Below are 24,843 nucleotides of genomic sequence, written 5' to 3'. Positions count from 1 at the left end.
GTGGGCGGGGGGGGGGGAAACAGAGGTGAATGGCTCCCAAGAGGAGGGGGAGGATCTGATTGCACTGCCCAACACTGCCCAAAATGAGTGTTGCGCTGCAGGGAAGCTCCCTGCAAGACTTAGTGTGCCACCAACAGCCAACCACACAAGTTTCCCTGGACAAAGAGGAGTCTCAAAGATAGGAAGGGGGCTATGAAGCAAACCCTTAACATGCAATGAGATAAGAGCCTTGAAGGGAGCAGGGCAAGAGAGCCAAGCTGCCTTTCTTAGAGGGAGGAGTGGGCAATGGATGGAAAAGCAAAGAACAACATACAAAGAACACAAGGCTCTGAAGTCAGTTTAGATTTCTGCTCCATAGAAACCTATGGCAATCTTAGGTGAAGTAATTCAATCTGGGGAACTTCTTCTATTGCCACCTCAGTGTTCCTGCTGGGTTTTGCCTTTGTTTTCTCATCTAGTTGATGGTGTGGTAACTAGTTGGATGTCTGCTGTCTCATTCCTAGATTGGAGATCAATCATGGGGTAGGGGAGAACTTTTTGGCGGTATGAAACTTTTCCTCTGTTTTACAAAATTGTCTTTCTTAAACTCAGGAGTCCAAGAAGGTGGCTACTGTCACAAGACACCAACTATGTGGTTCCAGCAGGATTTAGAGCTGGAAAGCTTTGCCTACATTTTGGAGGAGTGAAAACTCCATTTGAATTTAAGGAGTAAACAAGGTTCCATTCAGATTTGGAGCACTGAACTCCATGGATCAATTAAGGATGTGGGGTGGCCCCCTACATGCCTTGCATTAAAGAGATGAATAAAACAAGAATAAAATATTGACCATGTAACGTTCACTGTAAGTTACTACTATTTACAATTCTTACATGCAGGTCAAACTTAAGAAAAAATATGCAATGACAAACCTATTCCACTTCCCAGATAATAACATGAACGTTTATATATGTATGCATTCATCTGAAGAGAAAAACTGGATGAAACTCATAATTAGCTGGTTCTATGAATCTGGCCTTCATGTAATGATGTATACCAATCCCAAACTTTTAACCAAAATTATACACATATGCTCCGACAGTTGTACATTAATGTTTAATTTCACAGTTGAGAGGCAGAGATAACATGATTCCCTATTTCCTCATAAACCTGTGTGTGAAACAAAAAAAACTAATACCTATGAATAAGCAGCTTCACCGTTAGTTTAACGCATCACATGGCTTGGTGGAAGCACTTATTGTAAAAAGTTTCAGAATTTCAACAACTTTTAGGGAAAGACCAAGTGACATAAACAATTTGTAGCCCAAGAAAAGAAGAAGGGGAGGTCTGCTTCTGGTGACAAAGGTCAAACTTTCCCAGGCAAAGAACCTGTTCATAGATACGAATGTTTCATGGCCTGGCTTTGTCTGGAATGGCCCCCATGGGGTTGTCATAGGCTCCAGGATGTCCCTTTTGCCTAAGGGATGGCTCTATGTGTCCCCCGGGATCTGTCTAGGGTCACTTGACTTGTGTCATCCTAGTTCCTGTTGCTTTTCCTCAAAAACTGCTAAGCGATCATTCTGAGCTTTGTGAATATGTGGCCAAGGGCTTAAATCTGTCCCTCTAATTAGGAACCCAGGATATGCTATTTAAAACAGGATACAAGCAAGATGTGAATCCATTCCTATGACCATCGTCAAAAAGTTATTTTCCTAACTCGTGGCCTACTGTACTCTGTTTATAAGTTTACTTTGAAAGCCTATCAACAAACAACAACAGCGACCACAATGAGATCAGTTCATTATTCATCCATGCATGTTCTATATTGTGCTTTTAAAAGCACCCCATCCTTGTGCCTTCTCTGTGCGACTGACATATGGCGTGCCCAAATATTTGGAATAATGTATAGAAAACATCTGGCTTTAATTATGTTGTAGTCCTCTTATGCAGGCAATGAGAATTGAATTAAGGAATATTTTGAAACCCCCACAGAGATGTAAAAATATTAACAGCTGCACCAGAACAATGCTGTTAAAATGTTCAAAAATGTTTGGCTTTACCAATCAACAATGTTACACCTCATAAATATCAATAATGTCGTTTTAAGAGACACATCTTTTGTGGAGGGGGCAAACCCTAAATTTCCAAATGCGGTCTAATCCGGAGATCGGTTTATATCATCAATCTACCTGCCTGCCTACCTCCCTGCCTAGTTTTAAATCATAAATGTGATCCATATTATGGCAAAGAAAATGAAATGAAAAATAGTGCCATCATGGCTTAACCATGGAACACATAATGGGCGCAATCCTATCCTGCATTGGAACAGGCAAGCCAAGAGGCTTGTGCTGTATCCTGTGCGGTATAGGGGCCCAAAGTGGCTCAGCCAGAGGTAAGGCACCCTGGACCCTATGGGACTCCTTGGACTTGTGCCACCTCCTGAGGTGGCGCAAGTTCAAGGAGAGCAGAGTGGCTTGAAGCCGCTCCAAACTCCCCAGGAACAGGGTTGGGATCCAGCATAACTGCTGGGTCCCAGCCCCGCCTCCTGCTTCCAATCCACCCGCCCCCGGGGTTGTCCAGTGCCCGCCCTCCCCCCACCCCAGAACGCCTCCCTCCCACCTCCTCCCCCCACCCACCCCAGAGCCTTGCGTTGGTCTAGCTGGGCTGACACAAGGCCCGGTGCCTCCATCGGCGCAGAGGTTTGTGACAGCCTCCGCACCTTGCAGACTCCTGAGGAGGCCAGACTTGCGCCAGCCCAAGGGCACCTCTGGATTGTGCCCTAAACACACATGCACACACACAAAATAATTCAGGGAGATAAAAGTTTCTCACACTCACCAGTTTTGCGAAGAGGGAAATCATCCTTTGCATCCTGTGCTCCTGGCAATGTGTATTTGTAGGAAGGCGATGTTCCACTAAGAGGTGGAGAACTTTGATCCAGTGAGGTATGGTGGGCAGCCCTATAGGAGACACAGATGGTCACTTCAGTGACTGGTCCTTTGTGATTTAACAGCAGCCATTCATCCATGTTATACAGACTTGTTGGCTATATGTATGTCTTATTGCTTGCAAGTGTGCAGAAACCTAAGGGCTTATAGAAAGCTAAGGGCTTGTATAAGTAGTAGGTCATGGAACAACTTAGGATATGAAGAAACATTTTTGCCATGTAGATTTGCATCTCTGTTGTGAAATAAATGAAGGCTAAAATCTTGTGTTACGTTTATCCTACCCTCCCTCCAAGGAGTTCAGGGTGGTATATATGGGTTCCTCCTCCCCCTTGTTATCCTTACTTCAACTCCGTGAAGTAGGTTAGGCTGAGAGATGGTAAGTGGCCCAGAGTAATCTAGTGAGCTTCATGGTTGGGTAGGACTTGAATGTGGGTTTCCCTGTTCCTAGTCCAAGACATTAGGTACTATTTTACAGTGGGTTCCTATGTATGTACTCAAAACGTCCCTGACAAAGGGCATCCTTTTGGTAGCTATTATGGGAAGGGCTTAAAACAGAAGGCTGAACGTACGTGTACCAGAGCTTGGGGTGTCGGCTAACGGAATGATTCTTCCCATTGGTTGGAGAGTCTTTTGTTGCTGATTTACTCAATAGGAACTCTTGAAGTTTCTGCTTGACTTCTGTACTGGCCACTGCTCCTAAGACATATAGGAGTTTAAGTATTTTCAGTTCTATTTTTTAAAAATACATCCAACAGTTTTGCCAGAGAAAATATGAACATGAGAGTCAAGCAATACCTATATCTCTCCATGAGATTTCACTCTTTTGATTTTGTACTAAAATACTGTAATCAGCAGGAACCATTATTATTGCCTGGATTCAGAAAACCATACATGGTATTAACATTCTTTGATGTCAGTGAAGTCAGTTCTTAGGATAAATCAAAGTAAGACACAATTAAAATATTCAAGGGGCTACAGCTGTGTTTATGGGCAAATCAGTGGAAATTGGAACCCCCTCCTCCACCCCCCACCACCACCACCATGTAAGCAATTCCAAACCATTGACTTTTCAGTCTGTTTCAGTTTGGGTTTTTGCTTTCTTCCCCATTTCTGAAATGAAGTCATAAAACTCTTATGAAGATGAAGGGATTTACAATCAATCAATCAATCAATCAATCAATCAATCAATCAATCAATCTATCTATCTATCTATCTATCTATCTATCTATCTATCTATCTATCTATCTATCTATCTATCTATCTAAAAATGAAGTAAATTATATAGTAAATTATAAATTGTGCGTGTGTTGAGTCTCATTATTCGCGAGGGTTCCGTTCCAAGAACTCATGTGGATGGCAAAAAACGCACTATAGCAAATCAATTTAAAAAACAAAGTCTCTTTGCTCTGGTAATTTAAAAACAGCCTTGATGACCTTTGTAATGCACACAGAGGCCATCAGTCTCTCTCCAGGCGCTTAGGTTTCACTAGGAGGCAGCAATTCCTTCCTCCACCAGGAGCCCCAGCAAGGGGGAAGGAATGGAGGTGGTGATAATCGCTGCAATTTAGCCTTCTTTCATGTGCTCAGGGGAAGGGAGAAGCCTGCAGAAAGAATGACTGATGGATTGTCAGCCAGCTGCCCTCTCTGGCATTATTAAATGACTGTTTTCCTTTACTTTAAAGGGCCGTTCTCATCAGCTTTGAGATAGAAAAATCTGTGGATACTTAGGTTATACCTGTAATCACTTGTATGACTGTCACTCTGCAACAGTAAAAAGCAGTTTTTTAAATTGCTGTAATCACAGATAAAACTGATTTTAAAGGGGTGCATTTTTTCCCCTTCTCCAGGGATCAGCACATTCCTTCACATTTGCAGGGGCATTTTTGTGTTGAGTCAAATCCATATATAAAAAAATCTGTGTATAACAAGGCTGGACCTGTATATAGTGCATTATTATATATATAGTGCATTAATTGGATATGTGCATAAGAATTGATATTACTGAAATGGAATCATGTTAATACCCTTTGCAATGGTCTCTTCTTTCTACCAGGCCTTTAGATGAAATGGCTCCAAGTAGCTTCCTCAGCTTCCTAAATCTAACAAGTATAGGCATCTGTCGCTTAACAATGATTTGCTTAATGATGGACTGCATACATGATGGTGGTCAAAGCACAATAAAAATGCTCTTAATGAGAGCTCTTAAAGCAACAGAGAGGCTCTTAATGCAAAGAAGAGGCAATCTATCTCCAGCAGCCTGTGCAGCCAGCTAGTGTCTGGCAGGGAGTGTCTGTTTACACAAAGGCAAAAGATTGGACTGAAGTTCACTTAATGACCTAATCGCATAACAACGGGGATTGCCGAATGTATCCCCTTTGTTAAGTGGCACACACCTGTACCAGCAAATGTGCAGCTAGAGGTTAGAGTTGTGGTTCAGCAGTTGAGCAAATATGCTGCATGCAGAAGACCCAGGTTCAATATCTGGTGTCTCCAAGAGAGGCAAGGCTAGCTTGAAAAGCTGCTGCTAGTTTGTATTGACAATACGGAGCTAGATGTACTATTATTGATCTGACTCAATATATTGCAACTTCCTATGCTCCTATGTCAAACTCAAAACACAAGGTGATTACTTGATGCTGCTCCCTTAATTTTGTCTCGTCATGGCAAGCATGGGTATTACTTCACCAAGTGGTTCAGGGAATTTTCTCCATCCCATGATAGACCTCTCCAAATAATATACCACCATGTTGAAAAAAATAAAAAAAAAAATTTCTGATCCATACTGGACACATAGCCAAGAAGAGGGAAATGTAACGAGGAGCAGTTCAAAATGCCACTGTAAACCACTATGGCCCCAAATATTGAATAGATCATTCACATTTTTGGCAAAGTGTTTGGCCACTACAGAACAGAAACGTGCAGAGGGTGTGTTCAGTCTCCGAGACCTCATCCTGCACAGCTTCACTTAAAATATGAGACAAAAATATGGAGACATGGCTGTGCTCTTGCCAACTCCAGTTTCTACCTGGTGAATTGTGCAAAGTTAGCATACAGTACAGTCATAGAAATCTTACGTAAAATGGCCTTGACTGTGGAATCTTAGCAAATGCAAGCAGTACCTCCAACATCATCACTTTCTCTTTCAGCTCAGAGCCACTGTCCTTCATAATTAAAGAGCAACTGGCAGACATTAAATATTCCACTTTACAGTTGGTGAGTAAGCAACAGGTAGAATATTGTGGTGATCCAAAAATAACAGGCTGAGGTCTCTCACTCTCTCTCCTCCCCCACCCCGGTGTATGTATTCATATATACTGATATATAAACTATATATAGTATAGTTAGAATATAACATATTAACTACTATTGTGGATAGTTTTCAAGAGCACACTACAAGCTAGGGACACACACTTTGGACCACGCGTGCCACCGTGGTCAATGAAGTAGCAGAGGTGCCAGAGAATCTTGTTTTAAAACCAAAAACATGGCATTACGCTACTGCTAAATTTATATAATTTCCCCTATAGACTACAATCATTATCCAAGCATCCTGTAAGGTTCTCTGTTTTGCTAAATATTAACATAAGCTTCATTAGCCCTGGGAATTTCTCATTGATAATAAATGCATTTGGGGGTTCCAATTTGTCACCTGCCGTAAATAGCATTTTGAAGTACCAGAACTCCTTCGTTCCCACTTCCCGTTGTGAAGGGAATTATATGTATTTGCCTCCCCCTAGTGAGTATCACATTCCACTAATGTCCTTTCTTTTGGAATTGTTTGCCTTAAAGCCACAGTAACAGAAGTCTGGGTCAGTTAATATTCACACAAGATTTGCAATGACGGAAATGATGGCCAAATGACTACGTATGCATAAAATAAAATCTTCTATACATAGTTACAGATGCTCGCAATGCAAATAGCAAAGAGGATGTGGAATTGTAAGGGATCTCTTGCACACTGAACCGGAATGAAATTTTCATCACCAGGCCATGTTTTGACATATGCACTTAGATGGGTTTTTTTGACCCAGGTTTGGCTGAGCAAATCTTACGTTCTCGGCTTCTTTCTTTGCTTCTGATTGGAGGAAGCTGCTCTCTTCTGTGCCTTTCCAGCTCCTGTTCTTGCCTCTGCTGCTCCAGCTTCTGTTCTTTCTCAAGGAGTTCTTGTTGCTGCTTAATGGCTAAGAGTTCCTGTTGTAACTTGCAAAGAAGACAAAGTCATGAGAAAGTGTAGTTGGCCATGACTAATCTCCATTCCATTTGCAGCTAATGGTCCCATGCAGGGGTAATAGATGAAGGAAGCAGAGCTCCAGAATTTCCACAGCAGAAGAGGTGTGACAGAAGCAGCAGGAGTGCTTAGATGCTGCCTTTGACATTTTTTACAAAGGATTTTAGCTAAGAAGCCATCAGGTCCTTGCCACATCACTCCTTGCCACAGGATGTGGTGATGGCGTCTAGCCTGGACGCCTTTAAAAGGGGATTGGACAAGTTTCTGGAGGAAAAATCCATTACGGGGTACAAGCCATGATGTGTATGCACAACCTCCTGATTTTAGAAATGGGTTATGTCAGAATGCCAGATGCAAGGGAGGGCACCAGGATGAGGTCTCTTGTTATCTGGTGTGCTCCCTGGGGCATTTGGTGGGCTGCTGTGAGATACAGGGAGCTGGACTAGATGGGCCTATGGCCTGATCCAGTGGGGCTGTTCTTATGTTCTTAGGTTCAGAAAGAGGCAAACTGATAAATATGCCTAGGAACATAAGTTAATGCCATTTTCTTTCCCAAGGGTTGCCTGGGAGATAAGTATGTAACTCATGTTACATTAAGGCTGCAATTCTATCCGCTCTCATAGTAAGCCCCAATGACTATACTAGGACTTAAGACTGCATAGGCACTTATCTGATTGGACTGTAAGGGTCCAATCCTTACCAAGGAGTAATCCCTATTTCATGCAGTGGGACTTACTTCTGAGTCAATGTGCATAGGCTAGCCTCTAATACACCTTTTATATTTATCTAGAAAGTTTTTATTCCATTTTTCAATTTTTATACTTCTTCTTTAAAAACACTGCTACCCAGTTCAAGAGTTTGGGATGAAGTGAGCTAGATCTTTAAATGAAGTATAGTAGATTTAAAAGAAGGAATAAGTGACAGAAGAAAACACTCTAATAAAGAAATTTAAAGTTGATTTGTTGTTGTCGTCGTCTAGTCTATGCAGATTATAGTTATCATGGTTATGAGAGCTGACACAGCAAGCTCTTGCACTTCAGAAGTTACCATTACAACACTGATCCTAGTCCAATAAAGTCAATCATGATGAAGTCCAGTTAAATGCCATGGGAACTGAGATCATTATGGCCAACTTGCTGCACTGGCTTTACTGGGATATACTGTCTGGTCCTATCCATGTATGCTCAGAAATATGCCTGTCAGTGCCATGGGACTGAATTCCAATGAAATGCCATAAGACTGAAGCTTTAGTGATGACTAATTTTAGCTGGAATAGGGCCAAAGGTTGACTTTTTCTTCTTTGCTTTTTTTATTCTTTTATACATGTTTTTATTCTTTCATTGCAAACACTTCTTTTACAAAGAAAAATGCCATAAAGTGTGAGAGAGCTCAAGAAATATGACTTCTCCTAGGCCTTCAGACTTTGGCAAAGACACATTTGTTTGTAGTTTCTGCATTTTCAGCTCTGGGACCAAAAAGCTTTGGCTGTTGTTTTTTTTTTTTTTTGAAGCTGTAACACTACTTCTCCACAACCAGCTAACAATAGTTCTCTGAAGCACCACAGACAAGTAATGGAAGGCATGGGCAAAGAGACCATTCAAAAGTCCATATGAGTTTTCTTGCACTCCCTTAAGTGAATATCCATACTTAATTTTTGGTTCACATTAGGGAAACTAGTATAAAAAGAAGAAGAAAAAATCACATTTATGGTTTCCATTTTAATGAGTGCAGACAGTCCAAAAGTAACAGGCCGTTCAAAGATATTTGCCAAAGCTAACACATGGGGAAAAAAATTTAAAAATGGAAGACAATTTGGGAGCTAAGCACAATTGAATATCTTTGGTGACTAAAAGTCTACATGAAATGAAGGGTGGTTAGAACTTTTGAATATCTCACTTTATTTTGGGAGCTGAGCTCTTTCAATCTGGCTGAAATTCTGAAATATAGAGAAGTACTGCAGAATATGGCCATGAAGGTGTGTTATAATAGACCTTCTGTGTATATTTGTCTGATTCAATTTGTGCAACCAGAAATGAATGGAGGCAAGAAAAAATATAGTCCTTAAGTAGATCTATATGGCTCTAAATGTGCTATCTCATTGTCCGGGATGAGGATGGGGTTCAGAACATTTTAATTCAGAATATTTTATTTGGCGGCAAAGTGTTTGCTAAGCAGGTCCAGAATTTAAGAATTTACGGAGCATGTCTGAAAACAACCAAAGCATTATCAACATGCACACTAACAGGTTTAATGGACACAAATAAAAGAAATATCCCAAGCTCTATTACTCAGCTGGCATAAGAGAGTTCACAGAAGCCAACCATCCTGGACTTCAAAGACCATATTGGTCTTCTTGAAATGGAATTTGGGATGAGAGGAAACATTTGCTACCTTTATGTGCTCTTGGATCTGAGCTTGATGCTGTCGGGTCAGATTTTCATGCTGTTTCTGAAATTCTGCAATCAGGAGCTGTTTCTGGATTTGTTGCTGCTGCTGGATCAGGAGAAGCTCCTGCTGTAGTTGCTTTTCGCGAATGATGGGGTCCACCATAGGCACCATCATCCTGAGATCTGTTCGCAAGTCTAGTGGGCTGATAGGTTCTATTCCCACAGGAACTTCTGACTTCACATCCACTAATATGGGAGAACAAAAACAAAAAGAGAAATTAGACCGGATGATTGCAAAATTACAAATGGTTTGGAGAAAAGTGACAGGAAAGAAATAACTGTGTTGTCTCCCATGATCCAACATACTTGGGCGACATAATATACAATATAAAGTAACATACTTGTCAAAAAGTAAATCCCCTACTATGGGAACTATACTGGTTTTTCATTTGCTTTGGGATCCAATTCAAGTTGTTGGTTGATACCTCTAAAGACTTACACCAGTGTTTCTCAAACTTTGAGGGAGCTTTACTCCGTCAGTAAGTCTTTGTGGGAGAGGGACTAGGGCAGCAACACGATCCCCAGGATCATGTCGCTAAGGGGGGGGCGAATGGGGGGTGCTTTCACTTACTTTATGTACTTTACTTCCTGAAAAACGGAAGTGCTTTGCGCCCGCTGTTACTGACGATTCCAAGCCTCGGGGAGTGCTGCGCAGGGCTTCCTGCACTTCCTGCAGCAGCCCTACCTACCTCGTATATAAAGTAAGTGAAAGCAGCCCCCCCTTTCCCCCCCATAGGGAAACAATCCTGGAAATCGCTTCCCTGCCTCTCCCCTTCCCCTGCCCCTTAAGGGGACGGGGGAATCTTTACACGAACTGGTGGGTGCCTTACACGGTTTGGGTTTTCAATACCTTAAAAATCTACCTGCCAATGAAGATGCTCAGGGCTGCCACACTGAATGAGGCTTGATTGGCATGCACGTGGAACAGAACCTTCTCTTTGATAACCCATCTGAATGCAGAACTACCTGACTTTGGGAACATGGGAGTTGTCCCTCCCAATTGGTTTTAAAACAGGGGTCTCCAAACTTTTTGGCCAGAGGGCCGCATCAAATATCTGGCATGGTGTTGGGGGCCGGAAAAAAAGTTTAAATATAAAATTTATATAAATAAATTAGAGATGGAACTTAGATGAGTGAATAAATGAATGAATGGGCTCATTTATTCAACCTCTCTGGCCCTTAGAACACCCTCCAGATGCAACCAGAGCATAGTTCCAGTCATGTTCGGCCAAATGGGCCAGAGGCTTTCAGGGGACAAGAGGCTGGCCGCGGGCTGGATAGAAGCTCGCCGTGGGCCGCATCTGACCCCTGGGCCAGGGTTTGGAGACCCCTGTTTTAAAAGAATGCACCTATTCCACCATGGTTTTGGCTGTGAGCTGTCAGAAATTAGTCTGATATCTGATGCTGCTGGAGTACAGTATTTAACCTGTTTTTGAATATTTTAAGTGGTTGATTCTATAATGAATCTATATTATTGCGAATTGTTTTTATGTTTTCATATTCTCTGTTAGCTGCCTTGGAAAGGCAGCATAGAAATAACTGAATGTCTTGTCGTTGTAATACAGTGTATATATAAAGTGACACACTTTCCCCCCTCCAAAATCAAAATTAGACTCACACTTCACCCATGCACTCCAAATGGTTTGTCTTCAGTGTGTAAGAATTAGAGCTGCCACATTTTCACCACTGAATGGGTTGATTAATCTTCTGAAAATATTTTAACTGGCGAAAAAGGTGCTTCTGACATGAAGCCTGCTCAGAGACACCTCTGCCTCTAGAGTGAGTTGAACAACCTCATCAGACATGACACAGCAGAATTCCCTGCCCCTGGCTGAGACAGATTGGAAGGCGGCAAAACTAGAGCAGTAAATAATTTAGTGATAGACAACCTTCTCCGCAGGGGAGGACTTTTGGGTTCACAGGTGTTTTTAATTCTTTAATACACCACTTTCTTGCAGCACACCAGCAGTCCTTTCCTGGGACACAGCTGGGGACTTACTGCTGCAATACTTGCCAGCACTGTAGGAGGCAAGAATGGGATGCAAAAAGCAAAGGACGCATTTTTGAAAGAGGTAACAAGGCAGGATCGTGGAATTGTGTGATACATTTCCAATGGCAGAAAAGATGCTTTATTGCCAGAAGCAGAATTCCATCACGGCTGCCAAAATCAAAAACAACAATGTTTGGAATAGTCATACTTTGGCATCTGTGAAGGTTCCATTCCTGGAACCCCCGCGGACGCTGAAACCTGCGGATAAATATGCAGGCACGCGGAGCTGTGTTCTGGTCGTGTTCAAAGGATATAGGTTGGGCCTCAGCATGGGTTGGGGGACCCATGTTGAGTCAAATCCATGGATGCAAAACCCGCTGATTAAAAGGTCAAACCTCTCAAGGTCAAACGCATGAACATGTGCAAGTAACATGTCCACTTTTCCTTTCTTCCTTTGCACTCATATGTCTACAAAAGCCTTGCGGTTCTCTAGTAAGGCAGTGGTGAATGGATAGGTCTTCCCCCAGCCCTGAGTATACTGGAAATGACAGGAAAAGGGGAAGGCAAGAGATTTAAGAATTTAGGATGGTTTCATCCTCTTTTTCGCACAGACACTTAGACCACAGCAGGGTGACGGGGTGCTCGGCAAGGGGGTGGATAGGGTAACAGAGAGGCATCCCAAAATCTGATGCTGGGCCACTAACGTCACCAAGTGGGGTTGATGATGTCACAAGACTGGCAACCTTTGCAAAACGGGAGGAGGGGTGTCTGAGATGGAAGGAGAGGGCTCCAAAAGGGTGTTTTTTTGCCACATGCCCATTTAAGAAATAAAGACAAAAAGCTGGAGAAACAGGGTTATTTTTGGCAAATAAATGAATATTCCTGTTAGGCGTGGTATCTTCAGGTGTGTTTCATCATAGGACCCTCTTACAATGCAAAGGGCCTCCATAGCTATGGGTCTGGGGGTTCCAACAATTATTATTAAGCCAGTAGGAAGACTATAGAGAGGCTATTTTGAAGGATTGCCTCCCTGCTGCTCATCATAGCAGCACCAGAGAATCTTGTTCAATGGCACCCATGTAATTGACATGGGTTCAATGTAAACCCATGTAAATAGCATGATGTCCATCATTTTACAGACTGCAGTTCCAGAATCCCTCTTATTTTGGAAATGCTCAGTCTGGAAGCTCCATCCACCGGGGGCATTAGATGATAAGCAGCGTAGAAATTTGAGCATTCATATTGCCATGGATCTGACCTGAGAAGATGAGTTGGCCACATTGTGTGCCCAGAAAGAAAATCTCGAGCTATGGGCAGAATAGGACCCATGGTGCAACACAGACCAATGTGCATTTCACCCAGCAGAGGGCAGTAGCACATAAGCATACCAGCCAGCTGTTTTAAGAACACTACTATAGAGGAATCTCCCTGTCCAGATGCACATATCAGAAGTATGAGCATCTGGACACTGAAAGATTGTTCCATGGTTTTGGTTTTAAAATAACATTCCCTTTCCTTTTCACTTGTATTTCTCCCAGAGCTCAAGACAAGGAAGATGGAGCACAAAATATATTTAGCAAGGAGCATGATGCTTAATCAGAAGAATATACCTACACATGTATTTTTAAGCTTAGGCATGTATTTTTTTTTTTTAAGCTTTAAGCTTATAAGCAAGTATCTTGGGCGCTTCTAGCATAATTTTAAAAAGTGATGCAAAAAAACCAAAAGTCTCTTGAGTTTTCCTTACAAACAGATTTCAAACATTGTGTTTTGTTCTAGCTTTCTGCTCTGCCAGAACTGAATTTGCCCAATTCCTGTTCTTTGTTCTGAGACTAATCATCAAAAATGGCAAAAAAAAAAAAATCACCCTTAAGTTACAAAAACTACCCTTGATTATAAATAATTGTCCCAGACCAAGAGAAAAGCGGACAGCGAGATCCCAGCCCTTTCAGCCAATTTATTCTGCAGCAACCCACATTCCATTTGTCTAGACTAAATATAGCCGCGTTTATACAAGAAATCAATAGTGCTTGGAGAGAGCAGAGCAAAGACATGAATATTTCATCAAACTCACAGAGAAATGGCAATCAGCAAACTGACAGCTCAGTAGAGGCTGACTCCTCCGGCCCTGTAGATAAGTCTTTGTTATTTGGACGATGGCTCATCCCCTTCAAGTCACAGCCTTATCACAGGCGTGTTTCTATTTTTGGCATTAATTGCATTGTAGGTGACAAAGGCTTATCATGTTTAAAGCGGAGAGATGGATTTTCTTACATCCGTTGTGCCACGTATAATAAGCTGCACTAGGAACAATAAAAGTTACCAGAGCTGAGCTCAATCCCGCAGCATCGGGGCTCACAATCATATGGGTAAACCAAGCCCCACTGTTTGGCTGAAACCCCCCTTGTTTTCCCCTGCCCTTCTCCCCATAATTTCCTGTACTCTCACGGTTCAATCGGAAAGTATCCAGGATGGTGTAGTGATTTGGGAGTTGGACATAAACATGGAAGTTCCAGGATCCCCATTCAGCCCAAGATGGAGCTTCTTGGGTGACCTTGGGCCAGTCACTATCTCTCAGCCTCACCTACCTCACATGGTTGTTGTGAGGAAAAAGGAGGGAAGGAACCATATATACCACCTTGAGCTCTTTGGAGAAAGAAAAGTATTAAAATGTGATGAATGAATGAATGAATGAATACCGGTATCCTAATATGGCAGGAGGTCTGGTCTAGAGGGTTGAGCCTCCATTTGCCTGAAGATAACATCCGAAGGTCGCCAGTTCGAGGCCACCGGCACCTTGTGATCTTGAAGCAACTGACAAGCTGAGCCGAGCTATTCTATCTGCTCTGAGCGTGGGAGAATGGAGGCCAGAATGTGCGACCAGATCAAGAAAGAAACATCTGAATGTTGTGGTTTCTTGAAAGATAGAAACCTTCTTTCAAATTGTAAAAATCCCTACGGGGATTTAAATTGCCTGCCTATGTAAACAGCCTTGAATAAAGTCTAAGAAGAAATCTTAAGACCAAGAAAGGCGGTATAGAAATACCTGTATTATTAATTATTATTATTATTGTACAGAAAAATACAGTCACATTAAAAAGAGTTTACAAGTGCACACAATGGAAAAAGAATTCCATGCACACAGCACACATTTACATCTGGTTGGCAACCTTCAGTCTCGAAAGACTATGGTATAAGCCTACAGCACCCAGTATTCCCATGCGGTCTCCCATCCAAGTACTAACCAGGTCTGACCCTGCTTAGCTTCTGAGATCAGACAAGACCGGGCATATGCAGGCTAACAGTTGCTATATACATTTACATCTTTAACTCAACAAATCACTCTGCAAGGAGGTCCCACATATCTTCATGGATCTCCATCATGGGAAAAGAGGAATTCCATAGAGCTGATGGTGTCATGATGGCCTAACCATATCTGGGCCTTATGTTGGCAGATCTTACGATCTGCTAGCATAAAATGCAGACCACTGGCCCCAGAAACTTTGCTCTCACCATTAAGTCAGTGGTGAACTGAGGGAGGATCAGGACAGATTGGGGAGTGGGCTGGGCCAGGGATGGTCCAGGGGTGGGAGGGGCTGGATCTCAGTGGCAGCTGTGCATACCAGATCATTTGCCCCCTCCCCAGTTCGGACACATCCCCAGAGTCTATTCAGATTTATGCTAGCAAAAGAGCTGACATAGATCTGAAGAGACCCACTGGGGACTAGGTAGCCCATTGGGAGAGAAGTAAAAGAGAAGTAAAAAATATACCTCCAGGGCTGTCTGGTCCCTGGCACATTGGCTATCATGGGCTATCATGGTAGTGCTGCAAGCTCTGGGCTCTGCTGGGGAATAGGATTGGGCTATTAGGCTCCAATCCCCTACACCAGGACCCATAGGACCCACAAGATGGGCCATGAGCCAATTTCTAGTGGGGCCCCATTCATTTCAATGTGTATTTTATTTTTCATATTTTTAATATATTATATTTGCTAGCATAATGCTACCAAGGTATTTTACTGCATTTGGGAAAACGTTACAGATCTGTACTTTTAAAAGGCAACTATGTATACACTTTTATCAGTGAGAGTAGATGGGGCTTACTCCTGGGTAAGTGTGGACTGCAGCCTTTGGGATGTTTGGGAAATTTTTTTTTAAACAGATCCGTAACTGCTTGGAAGGGTTAGGTGGGTTCTTCTTTATTCTAAATAAATTTTTTAACTTATTGCAAACTTTTAGTTTACAGGCAGTCCAATCCTAACCCGCACTGGAGCAGGCAGGCCAGCTGGCCTGCACTGCATCCACAGTAGGACTGGGGATGCCCATGGCTCAAATTCATTCCCCTTACCCCAGGAAATGCCACAGCAGCCCCAAAGGGTCTACTAGGATCTGCACCACTTCCTTAGGTGGCGTGGAGCTGAGCAGCCCAGAGCTCAACCTCAACCACTCAACCCACCCCCCGCTCAACTGCGGCACTTCCCCGTCCCTCGCACCAACCTGACTCAGCCGGCAGGGGCTTACCTTTTGCTGTGGCCATCCGAGGCTTGGGCCAGCCTACCTCCTCACTTGGTGGTGCAAATGTGCCTTATGGCATGCAAGGGACTTGCACTGGCCCATCTCCTTTTTTGGATTGCGCCCTTATTCAATTAATTGATCTGATTGTTTTACGGGGGTGTTAAAAATTTTCCTGCTTGATGATGTCACTTCTGGCTATGACATCAGTTCCAGGTTAATGACATCACTTCCGGTGGGTCCCAGCAGATTGTCATTCTAAAAAGTGGTCCCAGTATAAAAAGTTTGAGAACCACTCCCTAAACACTTTCTTGGGATTAAGCCCTGTTTAACACAATAGGACTGAATATGGAATGGGATTGAATTGTAAGAAACTGACAGCCCAATCCGATGGGCACATCATGTTGGCTGAAAGCATGTTCTACCCTGGCAATATCTCCACTTTTGTCTCAGGTTTCATGTCTTTCTCACTTGTCCAGATTTGCTGGAGTGGGTGGAAACATGATACAGTAGAACCTCCAGAGTTGACCACCTCTCTATATTGAACACCTCCTTAAGTTGACCTAATTTTCACAGTATGGACAGACACTGCATATACACTATGGGAGACCAACCTCTCTATATTGACCACGTCCGTAAGTTGTATCTTGACCATTTCGACCATTGCACAGAGTACTAATTTACCCTCCGTAAGTTGCCCACTGAATGTGATACTGTGGGCCTGTGTTTTGTCTGGTTTGGCCCATCTTGGAAAAGCAAGAAGCCACGCGACAATCCCTCCCCTACGCCTGCTAGCGCATGTGCGAAAGGGTTTTTATAGGTGTGCAGTGTGCACATAACCGACAGACCTGCGCTGGCTGCCGTTTGTACCTGGACATGTACCAAGTTGTGAGGGACATGAGGTTGCTTGTGCATCGTGAAGCCACTGTCTTTTCACTTTGCTTCCCATCACCAGTGCATTACTTTACACTTCTACTAAAACACAACTGCTATTTTGCTGCCTGTTCTCCCGGTTTGGAGAGATCCTTCTGGAGCACTTCACAATCCCTTCTGGTCTTCACCACTCAGAAAAGTTTAGTATCATCCACAAACTTGTCCACCTTCCTGCTTATCCCTGTTTCCAGGTCATTTATGAAGATGTCAAAAAGCACCAGTCCTAGAACAGATCCTTGAGGCACTCCACTTTCCACCTCTCTCCACTTTTTTTGTCAATTGCCCATTGACGCCCACTCTCTGTTTCCTGGTTCTCAACCAGTTCCCAATCCATGAGAGGACCTGTCCTCTTATTCCCTGACTGTGGAGTTTTCTCAACAGCTTTTAGTGAAGGACCGTATCAAACACCTTCTGGACCAAGCCGCCCTGGGTCCCTTTGGGGAGAAGGGCGGGGTATAAATAAAGTTATTTATTTATTTATTTATTCATTCATTCATTCATTCATTCATTCATTCATTCATTCATTCTTATTATTCTTATTCTTATTATTATTATTATTATTATTATTATTTAGTGAATCTGAGGAGACCCAGTGGAGGCCAGGCAGCCTAAGTAAAAACGTGTTTGTTTTTTAGCTGTTGGGGCTATGTAACATGCCACATGCTATGGGCTGGCAAGGGATAGCATTGGTCTGCCTGTCTGCTATGAAACCAAGTATTTTTTTTTAACTTACAATTTTTTTTAAGTTTATGAATTTTCAGGGGTTTTTTGAATCACTGATTGTGGGCTGTTTATTCTCTGTCTCTTGATATAGATATAAATGATATAAATAGTAAGTATCACAAGAGGATCAATTCTCATTGATATTTGCAATAAAACTTTTTTAAAATCCAATCTAAATAATAACTTGGCCTTGCATTTGTTGCCCTGGGAACCAAACATGATAATATTTAAATGCCTTTTTTTCCATACGTTGACCATCTCCCTATGTTGACCAATTCCTCCAGTCACTTGGGTGGTCAACTTAAAGAGGTTAGAACATAAGAACATAAGAACAGCCCCACTGGATCAGGCCATAGGCCCATCTAGTCCAGCTTCCTGTATCTCACAGTGGCCCACCATACAGGTTCTACTGTATTTTATATACGGTTTAAATGGTGGGGTAGATTACAGTGTGTTATGAGAAAGTTAAGATGAAAGAGGATGGAGCCACTGTGCTTTAAGAATATATAAGAATATATATAAGAATATAAGAACAGCCCCAATGGATCAGGCCATAGGCCCATCTAGTCCAGCTTCCTGTATCTCACAGCGGCCCACCAAATGCCCCAGGGAGCACACCAGATAACAAGAGACCTGCATCCTAGTGCCCTCCCTTGCATCTGGCATTCTGACATAGCCCATTTCTAAAATCAGGAGGTTGCACATACACATCATGGCTTGTAACCCGTAATGGATTTCTCCTCCAGAAACTTGTCCAATCCCCTTTTAAGGGCATCCAGGCCACATGCCGTCACCACATCCTGCGGCAAGTTCCACAGACCAATCACACGCTGAGTAAAGAAATATTTTCTTTTGTCTGTTCTAACTCTCCCAACACTTAGTGGATGTCCCCTGGTTCTGGTGTTATGTGAGAGTGTAAAGATCATCTCTCTATTCACTTTATCCTTCCCATGCATAATTTTGTATGTCTCAATCATGTTCCTCCTCAGGCATCTCTTTTCAAGGCTGAAGAGGCCCAAACGCTATAGCCTTTCCTCATAAGGAAGGTGCCCCAGCCCAGTAATCATCTTAGTCGCTGTCTTTTGCACCTTTGTGTGTGTATGTGTGTGAGTTCTCTTGGAACACTTCCCTGATGACCTCACCCATTCGTAAACAGGGCGGGAGGAGTGGGAGGGACTGAGTGAGAGCCAGGAGAGAAGCGACAAGAGGGAGGAGGGTCAAGCACAGCAGCTGTGAGGTTTACCAGGATGACCTGATCCTTTGCAGCTCTACTCATAAGTAGTTCCATTTGCACCGGTCATTCAATGATGCTTCCTCCTCCCAAGTAACAATGGAGCCCGTGGAAGCCACGAGGTTGGAAAGCATGATCACTATGAACTGCTTCCCTCCCTTCCCTGCCTCCCTGCTGCTCACCTGGTCTGAATGTTGGCCCCACGAGGCTTTTCACAGTGCAAAAACAGTAAGCAAGACACCCAGACACAGGCAGACTTGAGTCAGCATGCATGGGAATGAGTGCCGAGTCAAGGGGGGACCATAACTTGAGTATTTTTTGAGTCTTCCACACATGTGACTAACGAGTCAGCAAAAATGCACCTTCTCCCAACTCAAGTCTGAGTCACCTGATTTGAGTACCCATCCCTGAACATGTCTAACAAGACATCAACTTTTTAGTATCAAATTACAGTCCATGTAACCTTGAAAGGAATAAACCATGAAATGCTGTATATATGTACAGAATTCAGCCAGAATTTAGCATGTTCATTGATTCCAAGAGATTTACAGCCCAATCCCATTTGGCTGTCATGGTGCAAGTGACAAGTTGCCAGGACAACATGGCAATGCACTGGGGACACCCCAACAGTTGGCCAGTCTGACTCAATACAAAGTAGGTTCAAAGGTTCCACAAACAACCAGAGAAATGGTATCATCCTGCCAGAATTTCATAGAAACACATCACAATAGATCTAATTTGCCTGGCTTTTTATGCCCCATCTGTGCAAATACCATTATTGTAGTCTGAAATCCAGAGAGGTACATGTCCATACAAATGGGGTGGCAGTGGTTGAATTTTCTGTCTGCCTGTAGTCAGTTGTTGTGACTTCATGTTGGCAACCTTCAGTCTCGAGAGACTATGGTATCGCGCTCTGAATGGTGGTTCTGGAACAGCGTCTAGAGTGGCTGAAAAGGCCAATTCGGGAGTGACAATCCCTTCCACACTGGGAGCAAGTGCAGTCTGTCCCTGGTCTGTCTCCCTGGCTATGGGCCTTCCTTCTTTGCCTCTTTGCCTCAGACTGTTGGCAAAGTGTTTCTTCAAACTGGGAGAGACCATGCTGCACAGCCTGCCTCCAAGCAGGCCGCTCAGAGGCCAGGGTTTCCCACTTGTTGAGGTACACTACTAAAGCATTCAGATCTCTCTTGCAGATGTCCTTGTATCGCAGCTGTGGTCTACCTGTAGAGCACTTTCCTTGCACGAGTTCTCCATAGAGGAGATCCTTTGGGATCTGCCCATCATCCATTCTCACAACATGACCGAGCCAACGCAGGCATCTCTGTTTCAGCAGTGCATACATGCTAGGGATTCCAGCTCGTTCCAGGACTGTGTTGTTTAGAACTTTGTCCTGCCAGGTGATGCCGAGGATGCGCCGGAGGCAGCGCATGTGGAAAGTGTCCTCTCCTGTTGTGAGAGAAGAGTCCAAGACTCGCTGCAGTACAGAAGTGTACTCAGGACGCAAGCTCTGTAGACCTGGATCTTGGTATGTTCCATCAGCTTCTTGTTGGACCAGACTCTCTTTGTGAGTCCGGAAAACGTGGTAGCTGCTTTACCGATGCGTTTGTTTAGCTCAGTATTGAGAGAAAGAGTGTCGGAGATTGTTGAGCCAAGGTACACAAAGTCATGGACAACCTCCAGTTCATGCGCAGAGATTGTAATGCAGGGAGGTGAGTCCGCATCCTGAACCATGTTGTGACTTACAAGATGACATTCCCGACCCCTATCTCACCCCCGACCATTAGAGGACTGCTTTTTGGGAGCTGCAGGGGCTGCTCCTGGGAGAGAAAAGCGAAAAAGCTTCCGCACGTGCTGCAGTTTGGATCCCAGCCATTATTATTACTATGCTTTCCTTGAAATGTTTGCAGACATGTCAAAAATGAGAAGTAAAATAAATGTAAACAGTGATCAGGGCTTTGATATGCAAAGCTTTTTATTTCCCAAGAGCCTCAAAAGGGAAGCTCAGACAACCACACACTTCTCAGCCATCGCTGAGAGGCATTGAAATGCCAGCTATTAGGTTAGAGAGAGCTCACTGGTTGCTTGAAAATGAATGGCTTTATTATATCAGTTCCCCAAGACTGGCTCCGTTCTTTTGAAATGTGCAAAGAAACCAGAGCATAACTACAAACGTCTCCTAATTACAAACACTCGCAGAGTCCTTAATTGTAATGTTCAGCCATTCCTCACTGAGTCGCACTTAGGAGGTGCGGATTGATCAACCAGCTGTCTTGCATTCAAGTTGTGAGTCAATCTCTTGCTGTTAAACAGCAGGAAAACCTAAAGGTCTTGATGAAACAAATCAAATACCTTATGATCATGCACAAAAATATGTCAACATTGAAATATCAGAAATACATCTCGGCTCCTCTATTTATTCATTTTTTTAAAATACTTCTTCTGCAGAGCTTTGAAACCCACTTTCCTTACAACTTCCTGGCAAGTGAATGAGCAATTTTCATTTCTTCAAAAACTGTTCTTTTTTGCCTTACATGGAATCTGAGCATCTTTCATACAGCCAACTTCGACTGAGGGCAAGATAAAAATAGACCAGAGATAAATGTGGATGTAACCTTCACATTTACTTGACTGCTTTAAAGAGAAAATTGCCATTATTGTTTCAGCCAGTTGGCATCCAAAAACACGTGTGCTTGCTTCAGCGATGGCGGGTATTACTGGCACTGTGTCCTGAGGTATGTCAATGTCACTTCCTGAGTTGCTTCAAGATGCCAGTGCATCATGACACGTGGGACTCTGGGTTGGCAAAGCAGTCCTTGTCCCCAAACCGAAACAATTATTTGCTGGCACAGCAATTTAAAACATCCCGTCTCCTTGTACTTCAATTCATACGCTTCCCAGGCAATGACCGTCATTGTCTGGCGGAGGATTGGCTGTGTTTCTTTTCCTTCCATAGTGAGCATAATGTGGCATGTAAGGAAGCCCTGATCACCGGGCCCTGATGGCATACACCCAAGGGTTATTAAGGAATTGAAGAATGAAGTTGCAGATCTCTTGACTAAGGTATGCAACTTGTCCCTCAAAACGGCCACAGTGCCAGAAGATTGGAGGATAGCAAATGTCACGCCTATTTTTAAAAAGGGAAAGAGGGGGGACCCGGGAAACTATAGGCCGGTCAGCCTAACATCTATACCGGGTAAGATGGTGGAATGCCTCATCAAAGATAGGATCTCAAAACACATAGACGAACAGGCCTTGCTGAGGGAGAGTCAGCATGGCTTCTGTAAGGGTAAGTCTTGCCTCACCAACCTTATAGAATTCTTTGAAAAGGTCAACAGGCATGTGGATGCGGGAGAACCCGTGGACATTATATATCTGGACTTTCAGAAGGCGTTTGACACGGTCCCTCACCAAAGGCTACTGAAAAAACTCCACAGTCAGGGAATTAGAGGACAGGTCCTCTCGTGGATTGAGAACTGGTTGGAGGCCAGGAAGCAGAGAGTGGGTGTCAATGGGCAATTTTCACAATGGAGAGAGGTGAAAAGCGGTGTGCCCCAAGGATCTGTCCTGGGACCGGTGCTTTTCAACCTCTTCATAAATGACCTGGAGACAGGGTTGAGCAGTGAAGTGGCTAAGTTTGCAGACGACACCAAACTTTTCCGAGTGGTAAAGACCAGAAGTGATTGTGAGGAGCTCCAGAAGGATCTCTCCAGACTGGCAGAATGGGCAGCAAAATGGCAGATGCGCTTCAATGTCAGTAAATGTAAAGTCATGCACATTGGGGCAAAAAATCAAAACTTTAGATATAGGCTGATGGGTTCTGAGCTGTCTGTGACAGATCAAGAGAGAGATCTTGGGGTGGTGGTGGACAGGTCGATGAAAGTGTCGACCCAATGTGCGGCGGCAGTGAAGAAGGCCAATTCTATGCTTGGGATCATTAGGAAGGGTATTGAGAACAAAACGGCTAGTATTATAATGCCGTTGTACAAATCTATGGTAAGGCCACACCTGGAGTATTGTGTCCAGTTCTGGTCGCCGCATCTCAAAAAAGACATAGTGGAAATGGAAAAGGTGCAAAAGAGAGCGACTAAGATGATTACGGGGCTGGGGCACCTTCCTTATGAGGAAAGGCTACAGCGTTTGGGCCTCTTCAGCCTAGAAAAGAGACGCTTGAGGGGGGACATGATTGAGACATACAAAATTATGCAGGGGATGGACAGAGTGGATAGGGAGATGCTCTTTACACTCTCACATAATACCAGAACCAGGGGACATCCACTAAAATTGAGTGTTGGGCGGGTTAGGACAGACAAAAGAAAATATTTCTTTACTCAGCGCGTGGTCGGTCTGTGGAACTCCTTGCCACAGGATGTGGTGCTGGCGTCTAGCCTAGACGCCTTTAAAAGGGGATTGGACGAGTTTCTGGAGGAAAAATCCATTATGGGGTACAAGCCATGATGTGTATGCGCAACCTCCTGATTTTAGGAATGGGTTAAGTCAGAATGCCAGATGTAGGGGAGAGCACCAGGATGAGGTCTCTTGTTATCTGGTGTGCTCCCTGGGGCATTTGGTGGGCCGCTGTGAGATACAGGAAGCTGGACTAGATGGGCCTATGGCCTGATCCAGTGGGGCTGTTCTTATGTTCTTATGAAGCAGACCCATATATGAAAGGCCTGTATATACACACTGGTCAGATTGCTGATCTTCCTCCCTTGCCGAAAGAAATTGCGTTTGTGCACAAACAAGCAGTTGGAAGGAATGTCAGTAGTTCAAATTAGGTATGGTGGAAAGAAGCATTGCACACCTACTCCTCTACCATGGAACGAGGATTGCTGTCCAAAACATGTATTGGATTGATCAGGCATGAGTAAAATCCAATCTAGGGACGGCAGTTTGGCCTATCACCTCCTCCACCTGACCCAAGAGAAGTAACTGCTTGGGCAGTCATGTGGGCACTTCTTTGCTATTTCTGATGCCGGGGGGCCAATACTCTTGGCTCCATAGGGTGATGGAGCAGATCTGGAGCAGATCCAGGAGATCAAATGAGGGCACTGGATCCTCCAGATTTCCGATTCTTTGGGAGGAACATCTGCAGCCAGGGTTATTTTCCCCCCAAGGGCCGTGATCGCTGCTGGGTTTTGGCTGGTACTCAGGACACCTAGAGGGTCCTTCTCCGCCACAGAGGAGGCCCCTCAGAGTCTGAACCATTTATTGATTTATTTTGCTGATTAAACTGCTTTGTGAACAGTTTTTATTGAAAATAGTAGATAACATCTGACCTCCAAATGACAAAGTGTGCTGCCAGATGCCACCCAGTGAAGCCTCCAAAGAATGCCAGAATCCCCTGTGCCTGGCTGACAAGCTGGGAAGATGTGGAGGGGCAGGCGCAAGCCAGGCAGCTGCAACATTGAGCGTGGAAACTCATGACAAAGCAGAGAGGGAGCCTGCGTCAATGCAGTTTGGCTTGGTGGAACCTGCCCCAGGCCCAACCTGTGAGAGCAAAGCAGCCCATGGATTGACACCCTGGAGGCAGTCCCGAGGCATAGAGTGGGATAGTCTATGGAGCTCCATAAGGCCTTGAGAGAATACGAAAGGTATCACCCACCTGCCAAGGTTGGAGGAAGGGCAAGATGCTGGAAATCTCCTCCCTGATTCTGAGGTCTAGCCATGTCACCCTGAGGGGGGCCAGCTCAGGAGGGAGTGCTGGTGGCCAAGAACTTACATATAAATATTCTGAAGAATAAAATAATAAATAATAATAGTAATAACAATAATATAGATTGGTCCTGACAGTGAATTAAGACAACAACACAAAGCTAATGAAGGAGATAAGAGACCTAGGGCTTGACAGAACACACTG

The 24,843-nt window shown here is 43.8% G+C and overlaps 1 protein-coding gene across 4 annotated transcripts in view; it reads right to left on the bottom strand.

Moving 5' to 3' along the window:
* The window catches only part of HDAC9 (histone deacetylase 9), a 518,896-nt gene that overhangs the window by 275,171 nt on the left and 218,882 nt on the right, over window positions 1-24,843 (bottom strand). For 2 of the 4 annotated variants that reach the window (XM_066626951.1, XM_066626953.1), the window contains exons 3-6: window positions 9,545-9,786; window positions 6,978-7,125; window positions 3,495-3,621; window positions 2,816-2,937 (exon numbers count right to left, since the gene is read on the bottom strand). In XM_066626951.1, coding sequence (XP_066483048.1) covers window positions 2,816-2,937; window positions 3,495-3,621; window positions 6,978-7,125; window positions 9,545-9,786 — 639 coding nt within the window. Of the gene's footprint in view, window positions 1-2,815; window positions 2,938-3,494; window positions 3,622-6,977; window positions 7,126-9,544; window positions 9,787-13,664; window positions 13,714-24,843 lie in introns of those variants that run through there. The other 2 variants (XM_066626955.1, XM_066626952.1) reach the window with 2 other exon arrangements.

The sequence above is a fragment of the Tiliqua scincoides genome, chromosome 5 (genome assembly GCF_035046505.1).
Source record: "Tiliqua scincoides isolate rTilSci1 chromosome 5, rTilSci1.hap2, whole genome shotgun sequence".
NCBI lineage: Eukaryota > Metazoa > Chordata > Lepidosauria > Squamata > Scincidae > Tiliqua > Tiliqua scincoides.
The sequence above is the reverse complement of the archived record's forward strand: the minus strand, read 5'-3'. Positions and strand labels throughout refer to the sequence as shown.